Here is a 12956-nt window from a genome sequence, read left to right as displayed (position 1 = left end):
GGCAGGTGGCAACAGAGGCTGGTGGCAGGAGGCGACAGAGGCTGGTGGCAGGTGGCAACAGAGGCTGGTGGCAGGTGGCGACAGAGGCTGGTGGCAGGTGGCAGGTGGCGACAGAGGCTGGTGGCAGGTGGCAGGTGGCAGGTGGCAGGTGGCGACAGAGGCTGGTGGCAGGTGGCGACAGAGGCTGGTGGCAGGAGGCGACAGAGGCTGGTGGCAGGAGGCGACAGAGGCTGGTGGCAGGAGGCGACAGAGGCTGGTGGCAGGTGGCAACGGAGGCTGGTGGCAGGTGGCAGGTGGCAACAGAGGCTGGTGGCAGGTGGCAGGTGGCAACAGAGGCTGGTGGCAGGAGGCGACAGAGGCTGGTGGCAGGTGGCAACAGAGGCTGGTGGCAGGTGGCGACAGAGGCTGGTGGCAGGTGGCAGGTGGCGACAGAGGCTGGTGGCAGGTGGCAGGTGGCAGGTGGCGACAGAGGCTGGTGGCAGGAGGCGACAGAGGCTGGTGGCAGGAGGCGACAGAGGCTGGTGGCAGGAGGCGACAGAGGCTGGTGGCAGGTGGCAACGGAGGCTGGTGGCAGGTGGCAGGTGGCAACCGAGGCTGGTGGCGACTGAGGCAGGTGGCAGGTGGCAACGGAGGCTGGTGGCAGGTGGCAACGGAGGCTGGTGGCAGGTGGCAGGTGGCAACCGAGGCTGGTGGCAGGTGGCAACCGAGGCAGGTGGCGACAGAGGCTGGTGACAGGAGGCGACAGAGGCTGCAGCTGGTGGCAAACTAGGCTTGACACAACCTTTAGAAAATAAATTAATGTAACAGTTTAAAAAATCTTATTCTTAATTCAAAGACTGTCTGACATATGCTGAAATAACAAACGAGTCAACCAAACAAGCTATTCAAAGAATTCACTGACCAAACTCGATATACATTGAGTTTTCTATTTGACAAGAATTGTATGTCACCATGTGTTATTGCGATTGGTCTTTACACACTAATTTCATATGCGTCAGACCTGTTCCTCTTTGACGAGGTGTATTGAAGTGGAGTTTCTGGAACATCTAAGGGTGGGAGAGTCAACATTGCATGTGGAAAGGGGAGGAGGTGAATGTTGTAGAACGCCCCAGGCAGCAATATTACAGCTAACATGTGACTGACAAGGGAACAGTGGTCGATGGGATTGTAGAATGATCAACGTAAGTACAATCACACATGTGACTGGCCCTAATTGTATTCAACAACTGGTAGGTACCGGGTTATCTAGTCTGCCCTGGGTCACCTCGAGAGCATATAGAAGAGTGAGTGAGTGAGTTGGGTTTAACGCCGCTGTTAACATTATTCCAGTTATATCACGGCGTGTCAGCTTAATGTGGGAGGAAAGCCCGAAGTGATGCAGATCTAAGATGTTTACCACTTCGGTGAAACCCACGACCACGGGTATGGTGCTGACAAACCTAGAAACATAATTGGGGCGAACCGGGATTCGAACCCACAATCATAGGTTTCTGGCGTGCCCAAGGGACACAACTCTGCACAGCGAATCGCGGCGCCTTAGACGACTGGGCCACCCGTGCCCCCTGCATATAGAAGAACCCAGTTAAATGTGGGTGAGTGGGTGAGGCCCAAACTCGCTAAATGAAATGTCTGTTCCCAATACAGGATATTTATTATCTAAAATTACACTCGCGTGATAACCTCTATTTTTACTTATTAATATTATTTGCCCACTGGTGTCTAAGGCTTTAGGTGCAATCGAGTTGCGTCAGGGGACGTTTCCGTTCAACATTTTGAATATAAAGTATCAAGTTAAATTGCATGGATCTAGCGTTCATATACTAGTACTCACCATAGACTAGAGCGGAGGTGTGGTAGACGGGTGAAGTAGACGGTGTGGTAGACGGTGCGGTGAACAGCTGCGGCAAGGGTGCCTGTACAAGTACAGATTGTGATCAGATGTCAATTCTCACAAACAGGAACACGAACTTAGTACTGAATTGATCAAAGGCGTGGCGAGTCAAGGTATAGATAGGACAGTTTGTACTTTTTAAGAAAGTTGTTAGGAACAAGTCTATAGAATTTAGAATTGAATTTACAATCACCGTGTTGTATAAGTCTGGGAGTTCCGAAAGTCTTAAGACAGTTGTTTGGAACGGCCTGTCTATAAAGGATGTGACTCTTTTTAACCATCAACGGACAGTTTGAAACTTACCTTGTCACTTAGTTCTGTTCAACAAACATCCATCTTCGTTGTAGACTGATATTGCCAACATCCTACCACAGCACCGCACATGATTAGGAAGAGACGTCTTCAACTCAGTGTATCAAGAAAACAAACTGAAATATTTTGTTGAGGTGACGCAACCAGTAAAGTCTGACACGCTCATTTCAATGCTGGTATTAAAATCTTTCACAACAATCCCCTGACTGACGTTGTCCAAATACAAATTACCCTAGAAAATGTTTGTGAATACGACCGAGTCATCGTTCAACTAGAAGGTGTTAGCGGATGTTTCAGGCAGAAACTGAGCCATGAAACATGAAACACCCCTCAACACCTCAGAGCTGCCGAGTCATCAGGAGGTACACATGGACAACATCCGGGACTTGTAAGTGAACGATCGTGTCAAAAGCAGGACGTTGTACCAAGTTGTAAACATACAAAACAGATCCTGATAATTCCAGCATGTTAAGTTGGCATCTTTGGATCATGCCAGTTGTCAAGATAGATAGAATGTTTTGAATAGTTTATGTATAAGATATATTGATATCGAGTGTATCAGATGGTGTCAATTCCTGCACATGAAGCGGCGTAATTGGCAGGTGTTGCAGAAGGTAACAAGTCACCACACCTGAAGAAGAAACAATATTTTGTTAATTTCAGAATTATTCACTTCTATAAACACACATGACGATTAGATCACGTTTGTAATGTCCTTCTTGAAGTTGTTTTCATTGGACGGACGAGTATCGAGAATGTAGGCACTAACATAACCATTGTGATGCGAAAAATCTATCTTGTTTCAAATTGACGGGATAATGTTTGCTCTAAAGAATTAATTCGTAGAGAATAAATGATTCGTTTATAACTATAGTTTAACTTACCGCATTTGAGGATGTAACACCAGGTTAACCTTGTCGCCAATGACAGCTTTTGGCCACCGAGGGTGGACACCTATCGCTGCCTTTTGCGAATGAAGGCAGCCTGGTCGTTGGTTACGATGCCTGAAGTGTAAGGAGAAACATACCATTTAAACACCAGGGTGGAAACACCTATTCATTGGCCAAGATACACACTAATCTACTTCTGCAAGAATCTCCCAGCACCAATTTCCGACACAGATCAATCTTGTCTGTAAATCTTTAAAATTTCACAATTTAAAGAGCGGTTGACTCAGTGCCGAAGCGTACTTAAGTTAATTCATGTAAAAAATGTCGATGTATTTTGATAGTGGACAGAACAGTTTGGTGTTGGAGGAAAGACAGAATTGATGCAGGTCTCAGACTTCACCACTTTGGTCAGAAGGGTATGGTGCTGTTGAACCTAGAAACAATCATGTCAAACCAGGATTCGAACACGAAATCATAGGTATCTGGGGCGTCTGATGGAGTCAGAGTCACCACTGCATGTGGAAAAGCGAGGGGGCGAATGTTGCATCACGATTGAGGGAAAATTCTGTAAAAGAGTTTTTTGGTTTGTCTGTTGGTAAACGCCATATTCTAGCTACATGGGGGCGGTCTGTAAATCGAGTCTAGACCAGACAATCCAGTGACTCACATGAACATCGATCCACGCTATTTGATTACAATGACATGCATGAAGTAAGTTACGAGCCTGGCCACCCGATCCCGTTAGATAACTGTTACAAGTATGGGTTGCTGAAGGTTACGTCTGATCCAGATCTTCACGGGACTAAATGTGAGTGAGTGAGTGAGTATGGTTTTACGCCGCTTTTAGCAATATTCCAGCAATATCACAACGGGGGACACCAGAAATGGGCTTCACACATTGTACCCATGTCGGGAATCGAACCCGGGTCTTCGGCGTGACGAGCGAACGCTTTAACCACTGGGCTACCCGACCGCCCCCTAAATGTGAGTGGGTGAGTGAGTGCTGTGACTGTATATCATTATTCCACCAATATCAGAGACTGGGACAAGACTGGGACAAGAATGGGCACAACACGTGGGATAACGTAACACTAGTTGTGTATGATAAGCCAGCGGTTGAGACTAGGTAAAATAGGTCGATGTGTTGACCGCCTCCCTTTGTAAATGATACATCTCGACACATTGGGTTAACTTACTGGTAATGCCTCCACCCAGGGTCATCTGAAGAGCACCAGCAGGCTTGCGGACGCGTCCCCTTCTCTGTAATGAAACAAACAATACTTAGACCCTTACTCAATCAAAGGATACACAGTCCCACTTACCAGGAATATATATAAAAACGATACAAATCATTTATCACGTCCCTATTGTGGAACGTGTCTGTCGGTTTGTGATTTAACGCCGCGCTCAGCAATATTCCAGTAATATGATGGATGTCTCTATATAATCGAGTCCGGAACAGACAATCCAGTGATTGACATCATGAACATCGAATCACGCAATTGGGATACGATGACACGATGTTACTGAACCCGACCACCCGATCCCGTTAGTCGCCTCTGACAAGCAAGTCGCCTTTCATGGCAAGTGGGGAGGTCGGGTAGCCTAGTGGTTTAAGCGTTCGCTCGTCACGCCGAAGACCCGGGTTCGATTCCCGACATGGGTACAATGTGTGAAGCCCATTTCTGGTGTCCCCCGCCGTGATATTGCTGGAATATTGCTAAAAGCGGCGTAAAACCATACTCACTCACTCACTCATGGCAAGTATGGGTTGCTAAAGATCTACTCTAAACCGGATGTTAACGGGTCTTGTGGACAGTGAGTTGGGGTTTATTGTCGGAGTCTATCACTGTTATGGTGAATTATCGGATTAAAGTGAGACCAAGTTCTAGTTTAAAGGGAACAGCCACAGTTAAAAGTATATATTAGCAATAACGATACTAATCACGTATCGATGATGTTCCTATTGTAGAAAGTGAGGGAGTTGGGTGTATTGTTCAAGTATAGTAATACAACATTTGAGAACATCGTTCTAGATGTTGATGTTGCAGTTTCAAGCTTGCTGTTGAGACTGGCATCTATGGAAATACCATTTACGATGAGTGAGTGAGTATGGTTTTACGCCGCTTTTAGCAATATTCCAGCAATATCACGGCGGGGGACACCAGAAATGGGCTTCACACATTGAACCCACCATTTACGATGAAAGATAGTATATGTCATAGAAGCCTAAATGAGTCGGATTCCTACTCTGAATTGATGATCAAGTTCATTGTAAAATCAATTAATATCATACAATTAAAACTATTATTTATATAATACAGAGTAATAGCATTGTTATTACAAGAAACGCCCGTATATTGCTGTATGTACAGACAAGAAATACAAATTGTAAATCTGATGCATCTTCACGCTTTTTGCAGGTATTTTGGAACAAAGACAATCTACTGAATAGAAGTGTCTATATATCGGTAGTATGGTCAGATCGACCCACAACATTTAATGATTTTACCGCCGCTTTGATTAAGGAACTCTGCACAGCGAATTGCGGCGCCTTAGATGACTGGGCCACCGAATGTGACAATGAAACACACCCTAACACTCTATTGTCCTGTGTCGGATTGTTTCATGAACTGATGACAGAGCATTAGGAGTGTTTGTTGCAGTTGCATTAAGGAGGTACGTCAAAATGCAAGTCGGTGCTGGTCAAACCAGTACTTCTACAATCGTTGGGTATGGAAGTCAATAGACAAGAGATGAAACGAAATCTCACCGAAGTCCTTTGTGCCTCATCTAGGACACGCAGCAGAGCCTGGTAGGGTTGTTGTTGCTGCTGCTGCTGTTGCTGACGTTGCTGGTCGCGAGCCAGCGTCTGTTGATCCATCCTTCTTTGTTGTTGTCGCTGTTGCTGCTGTTGCTGTTGCTGCTGCCGTATCATGTTTACAGTCCTCTGTCTCTGTCTCTGGTCTCTCCTATTGTTGGCAGCCTGATTCTGAGAGAAAAAAATACCCAATTATGATATATAAGATACTATTCTAAAGACGAAAGAACTGTTTGTTGCAGTTATGGATATTTGTATAAATTACTGAATAAACTGTCTGTACTATATGCCGCAGCTGTAAACAGTCTTGACAGTCTGGTGATTGACATCATGAGCATCGATCAACTCAATTGGGATACGAGGACAGGCATCAACCAAGTCAGTGGGATTGACAACCTGATCCTGTTAGTCGCCTCTCGAGTATTTACAGACCGCCGTCATGAGGTTGCAGTGAGTGAGTTAATATTTAACGTCACATCCGAAAACCTGGCATCGATTGACAGTACTATCAATAGAATATCAGATTAATATATAAAACTAGCATACAACCATAAAAAGATATCAATATGTAACCATACAATATAAAAAAAGGTCAACAACTGAAGGTAGATCACCATGCTAGGGTCTCGTGTGGCTGGAATATTGCTGAGTGTGGCGTTAAACAACAAACAGATCAATGTACAAAAAATCATGACGATGTGATCGAAATTGTGAGCATCGATCCACGGCGTCGAGGTACGATGCAGGAAATCAAGTCACCCAACCTGATCCCCCGATCCACTAAGTCGCCCCTAACGAGCAGTATATGTTGCTGTGGGCCATTCTATCCCGGAATCACCAGATGTTTTAGTGGAACATTGTGTTGCTATGCACAGGAGTGTTGAATACGAGGTTTAACTTAAATGCTCAGGGGAGGAAGAAAACGCGATGGTGAAGCTAAGCCCCAAATTGAGGTCCTTTAACACTGTCAAGGACGATTAATTCAGGCATCTTAGGCTACATGGCAAGACCAATCTAATACTGTCAATGAGAATTAACTACATAGTATACTCACAGTTGGAACCGTCTGTGTCGCCAAAGTCCCCAAAGTCACTGCCGTCACTGGTGCAGCTGAAGTGGAAGCTGTCGATGTAGAAGCTGTCGATGTAGAAGCTGCCGAGGTAGAAGCTGCCGAGGTAGAAGCTGCCGAGGTAGAAGCTGTCGAGGTAGAAGCTGCCGAGGTAGAAGCTGCCGAGGTAGAAGCTGTCGCCGTTGCCGCCGACGAGAAAGCCTAAGAAGGAAGGTAAGAGTAGGTGTGTACATGCATGTATACAGACAGTGCACGTGCTCGTTATGTATATTGTGTATCTTGTCCAGGTGGCCCAAACAAATGTTTTCCATGCCTGTCACCGACCCTAACACATGCCTTGTTTCTTCAGGAAGATTTATATTTAATATATGACAGTAACTAGCAAAAAACAATGAAACAACGCTTAGTCACCAATGTGAGTTATGAACTGAACGTGAAACCCTTCATTTTGCCCTAGCTCATTGCCTAAGTACATGTAGACTGAAATACGAATTGATGAGCACATCTCGTTTTCATAATTATGAAGTTTGATTACAATTTATCTAGTAGTTATATAAATAGTCGAAGAGTTATCTCAGAGACTCAATAACGTCATTGTGCAGACAGAAGACGTAGCTCCAACACTGCAGGTACGGCCTGAGTCAACATCAAGGTGTCACCCACCACAAGACTATTATGATGTTCACATTGGTGTTAAACCTGAATTCGTTCTTGTATCTCACTTACAATTACCTTCAGTCGCCTGTTCTCCTCCTTCACCTGCCTAATCTCCTCCTTTGCCTGCCGAACCTCCACCGTTGCCAGCCGAACCTCCTCCATTGCCTGCCGGTTCTCCCCACTTAGTCGCCGGTTCTCCTCCTTTAGTCGCCGGTTCTCCTCGCGGAGCTGGCGGAGCTCGGTCTCGACAAGCTGCCACACAACAAACGAAGATGTCAGCTATTGCAGTTATAATGCTTCACCTATATATTCAAGGCGTATCTCTGATAGGCGTCAGGGTGTTCGCCTGATACGCCGACTGATGTCCGATTCCACACGTTGATATATTTTGCCCGCCGTGCGGAAATCGGCCGAAAACCCTTCTCGCCCGCACAATTTTGAAAGAAACACGACTGTTACATACACACGGAACATAGGAGTGAGTGAGTGAATGTTTTACGTCACATCGGCAATATTTCAGCCATATTGTGATGAAAAGTTGTACATCTTAAATACATTTATTTAGACTAAATAAAACCTGTCATCGATGTTCATTAAAATAACTAGAATATCACAGGCTAATATTTAAAACTAGCATACAAATCATAGGAGTAAGACGGAGTTGTCATGTAGAAAGAACTTGTCGGCGTGTATACAACTAGTAGGCATGTACAGAACTGGTAGGCATGTACAGAACTGGTAGGCATGTATAGAACAAGTAGGCATGTATAGAACAAGTAGGCGTGTATAGAACTAGTAGAACGGGTTGAATTGGTTGAAGCAGACATATCAAACCAAAACTATTGCGTTTACTCACATTCATTGGTGCCGCCCCCCGATGACGTGGCACTGCTGACCGCCTCGTTGGTGCCGGTGTGGTCGTCATCGGGGTGGCGAAAGGCGTCGAGGAGGTCGACGACATCCTTGATGTTGACGGCGTCTGTTGATGGGGTGCCTGGGAGGTGCCCTGGGTCGCTTGCGGTGCCTGGGAGGTGCCCTGGGTCGCTTGCGGTGCCTGGGTGGTGCCCTGGGTCGCTTGCGGTGCCTGGGAGATGGCCTGGGTCGCTTGCGGTGCCTGGGAGGTGCCCTGGGTCGCTTGCGGTGCCTGGGAGATGGCCTGGGTCGCTTGCGGTGCCTGGGAGGTGCCCTGGGTCGCCTGCGGTCCCTGGGAGGTGGCATGGGTAGCCTGAGGTCCCTGGGGTCCGGTCTGAGAGACCTGCGGGGCCAAACCAAGAGACATGAGAAATGAATACATGATGCTGGAAAAATCGCTAGTAGAAGTAGAAGTAATCGCTAGAAGTATGGAGGTGTGCAGAGATCGTTAAACGAGATGCGCGATGCGCCTGTGGAAGTGTCCATGTTTTATACTCCAACCCGAAGGAGCATCCATTTGATTTCAAGGGGGTGGGGGATGGGTGATGGGTGGTGGGTCGGGTGGTGGAGGAGCTTGATTAAGGTTTGAGATTAGTTGACTTTACACAGACATTTGACTCCTCGATAATACAATACCCACTTTCTGTAAGAAAACGGCACATAACTTATTTAAGTAAAACAGGGGATTGAGTCTCATTATAGAAAATATACCCCCCCCCCCCCCCCCCCCCCCGACAATAAGATGGTTGCTCCCTTAGCCACAGTCAAACCAGCAAGCACGTGCCCAGGGACTTTTGGGGTGTTCAGTGACAAGCAACTGAAAGCGTGTACGTTGATTTATTCTCGTGAAGCTCAAACATACAGCCAAGTCACCAGCCCTTGAAACAATGGGGAGACGTCACCAACCTCCCGGCCTATCTGACAATGTTATGCAACGATGCTCTGGGTGGACATGTCGACCGTGCTCTACTCGAGTGACAAGCCTTGCACCTTTCATGTGACATCAGCCAGACAATGGAAATCAACATCGTGTAAAGCCATGGGACACACAATGTTTTACCAATGAAATTATTATAAGTTGATCATTTTTGATCATTATCCATGTTTCAGCGTCCATTGTCCACACACTATCGCTGCAATATTCAGTCAGTATTGTAAGAATAGTTGTACTTTTCATGCTTTTCCTTATTGGCGTGCATGTCATATTAGTAAACTTTATTATCACGTGTTACGGATTTCATTAGAGCACATTTTCAGAAATAACCTGATTGATACAAACTTCTTTATTTGATTTGACAGGGATCCCTACAAGTAAGCACTTTAACTTGCAGGGGGAGGGTGGGTAACCTATGGGATAAAGCATTCGCTCGGCCAGCCGAAGACCGGTTCCATTCCTCACATTGGTGGACCGCCTCCGTGGTCTAGTGGTAGGGCGTCTGTCCGGAGGGCGGAAGGTCGTGGGTTCGATCCCAGGCGGGTCATACCAAAAGGCGTTACAAGATGGTACTTGTTGTTACCCTGTCTGACGCTCGGCATTAAGGGGCTAAAACAAGGACTGGCTGTCTCGGAGTCAGTACACTGTGTCTGAGTGGGGTATTCATGTTAAACTGAGGCATGGTAGCTCAGTAGGCTAGCACTATGAATTCGGAATAAGTCCGGACTAACTAATAGGCACGGCGCTATATGAGTACGACCTCATTTCACCTCACTTCCGGGGCGGTCGGGTAGCCTAGTGGTTAAAGCGTTCGCTCGTCACGCCGAAGACCCGGGTTTCTCTTCCCGACATAGGTACAATGTGTGAAGCCCATTTCTGGTGTCCCCCGCCGTGATATTGCTGGAATACTGCTAAAAGCGGCACAAAACCATACTGACTGACTCACCTCACTTCCTCTTTATTTGATTTTTTTAATACAATAACTTTTTTAAATATCGTTTTGTGAGTATAGTTGGTTGGTTGGTTGGTTGGTTGGTTGTTTAACGCCGCACTCAGCAATATTCCAGTTATATGACGGCGGTCTGTAAATAATCGAGTCTGGGCCAGACAATCCATTGATTGATATCATGAGCACTGCGATCGATGACATGCATCAACCAAGTCAGCGAGCCTGACCACCTGATCCCGTAAGTCGCCTTTTACGACAAGCATAGTCGCCTTTTAGGGCGAACATGGGTTGCTGAACACTATTCTACCCCGGGTCTTCCCGGGTCCTGTGAGTATAGAGCCTGATCTTATGGGATATACTGAGACATATACCGCATGAATGTTAACACGAACTGTTCATAATCAAATGTCACAGACATGGGTTTCACATGTACATTTGTGTTGTGTAAAGAGAATAGCGTAAATGGGTCGTTTAGCGTTATGTAATCCAACATGTGGCACAGACACTGTTATCCTGTTTAATTCATACGTTTCTGTGTTTAGGAAATTTTGACGCAAGTCTCCCACTTTCATTGTGGACTGTCAGTAATCTGAACAGTCAAACCAGCTGCTGATAGAATGATGTACTACGACCGTCGCTACTACTACTACACTGCGACTACACCACCGCCACAACGACGGCGACCACCACCACTACTACTATTACTACTACAACTACCAGTATCACCACTACTACTACATCATCTACCTCTACTACCCACCCGTGAAGATCCGGGGTAGAATAGGTCTTCAGCAACCCATGCTTGCCGTAAAAGGTGACTATGCTTGTCGTGAGAGATTTAACGTCGCGTTAACGCAGGGTAATTTTGTCATTTAAGAAGATGCACATCTAGAATTTTCTCAAAATGATTTTTGTGTGTGGGTTAACTGTTTTATAAAAACTACATTATTGTCAATATAACGGAGTCACGTGCGTATATTTCTATAGTCCGTTTCAGACTGTCATTATTGGACTTGGAATAAATGTCAACTTCCTGTTTTCGTTCGAGTTTTGTCTCCTGTAAACTTGTCGATAGGACTCCTTGTGATAGAAATACTTCGAACCACAGGTAGGGCGATCGGTAGTTACTCGATATTTCAATAACAACAAAATTATATCCTTTTTTAACAGGTAAAGAGCAGTTTTCTAGCATTTCCGACAATACTTTAATCGAAACTCACGCCTACACCAAATTAAAAAAACATGAAAGCGGTAAATTCCCACATTACACTCATACAGTTATTGTGTATTTTTAAAATGTTTGAAATGTTACACTCAGCTTTCCTGAAAAGTAATCATACTCTGACGATAGAAACGAAACAAATTCTCCCGAGCACTGTTTGTGTTCTTGACAGAAACGTGTTTACAGGCGCTTTGAGTAAAATTGAACGCCGTAAAACTGCTGTGTGCACAGTGAGAAGACTCATCATCAACGAAACAGAAAACAGCTTATAGACCGACGGAATATGAAAACACAAAAGTGCATAAATTGTTTGATTTCACCTAATTGAAGACGAACGTGTATAAATGATATTTAATGCAGTGTCATAGTTTTCCTACAACACCAAATTTCCTGTTAAGAAACATATCTTATAACCGTAAATTAATATGCATATTCTTAAAGTAAATTCAATGCATTAACTGGCCGGCGCATACAAGATATTTTATGTTTCACATAAGCGATTGACCAGTCACTCCAGCTGAGAGCCAGTGGACCATTACGCACGTCTACCTGGCCAGGCTGACACAAAGGTAAATCAGATAACCAGTGATTAGTGTTTACGTCCATCACAGGGTCGGCACACATGGTCAGTCCGACTGTACAATAAGGGTCAGTTTGGAAAGATAACAGCCTACTTGAATGCAATTCTTAAAAACCACCATCTTCAACGGATACAACCGATAAACCACTGACACTTGGATGTTGTGAAAGATATAGAAATTCGTAATCTTTAGTTCTGTAGCTTAATGAAGGCCGGAGTTGTATATATATGGCGGTCGTAGTACTATATTGGTATACAATTCGCACGGCAATTTCCCCATATTAGTATGTGTACCAGTGTCAATAAATAGTACGTTCCTACACTCAGAGACACATGCTCATAACAATGGTTTGCCTGAAAATTAGTACCAATGAAAATGAGTCGGCTCTGAGAGAGAGAGAGAGATATAGAGATATATATAGAGATATATAGAGATATAGATAGATATAGATAGATAGATAGAGATAGATAGACAGATATAGATAGATAGATAGATAGATAGATAGATATAGATAGATAGATAGATAGATAGATATAGATAAATAGATAGATAGATATAGATATAGAGATATAGATATAGAGATAAAGATAGAGATAGAGATATAGATAGAGATAAAGATAGAGCTATAGATAGAGATATAGATAGAGAGAGAGAGAGATAGATATATATATATATAGAGAGAGAGAGAGAGATAGATAGAGAGAGATAGAGATATATA

General features: G+C 44.8%; 1 protein-coding gene across 1 annotated transcript; it reads right to left on the bottom strand.

Moving 5' to 3' along the window:
* Positions 1-1827: 1827 nt before the first annotated feature.
* LOC124144129 (probable serine/threonine-protein kinase yakA) lies at positions 1828-8919 on the bottom strand. The gene is made up of 7 exons (XM_048401295.1): positions 8497-8919; positions 7706-7892; positions 6969-7184; positions 6391-6419; positions 5867-6085; positions 4290-4353; positions 1828-1913 (listed from the first exon to the last, which is right to left on the bottom strand). Exons 1-7 carry the CDS (start codon positions 8917-8919, stop codon positions 1828-1830), a joined length of 1224 nt encoding a protein of 407 aa, XP_048257252.1.
* Between the last annotated feature and the right edge of the window lie 4037 nt (positions 8920-12956).

Source organism: Haliotis rufescens, unplaced genomic scaffold (genome assembly GCF_023055435.1).
Source record: "Haliotis rufescens isolate VD_foot unplaced genomic scaffold, xgHalRufe1.0.p SCAF_21, whole genome shotgun sequence".
Lineage (NCBI taxonomy): Eukaryota > Metazoa > Mollusca > Gastropoda > Lepetellida > Haliotidae > Haliotis > Haliotis rufescens.
Note: the sequence above shows the minus strand (reverse complement) of the source record. Positions and strands in the feature narration are given on the sequence as shown.

Coding starts and splice junctions, on each gene's coding strand:
- LOC124144129 (XM_048401295.1), bottom strand. CDS start 8,919: ATGTCTCTTGGTTTGGCCCCGCAGGTCTCTCAGACCGGACCCCAGGGA. Junction 7,893..8,496: donor GGGGGGCGGCACCAATGAAT/GTGAGTAAACGC, acceptor GTTGTGTGGCAG/CTTGTCGAGACCGAGCTCCG. Junction 7,185..7,705: donor GCGACTGAAGGTAATTGTAA/GTGAGATACAAG, acceptor CTTCCTTCTTAG/GCTTTCTCGTCGGCGGCAAC.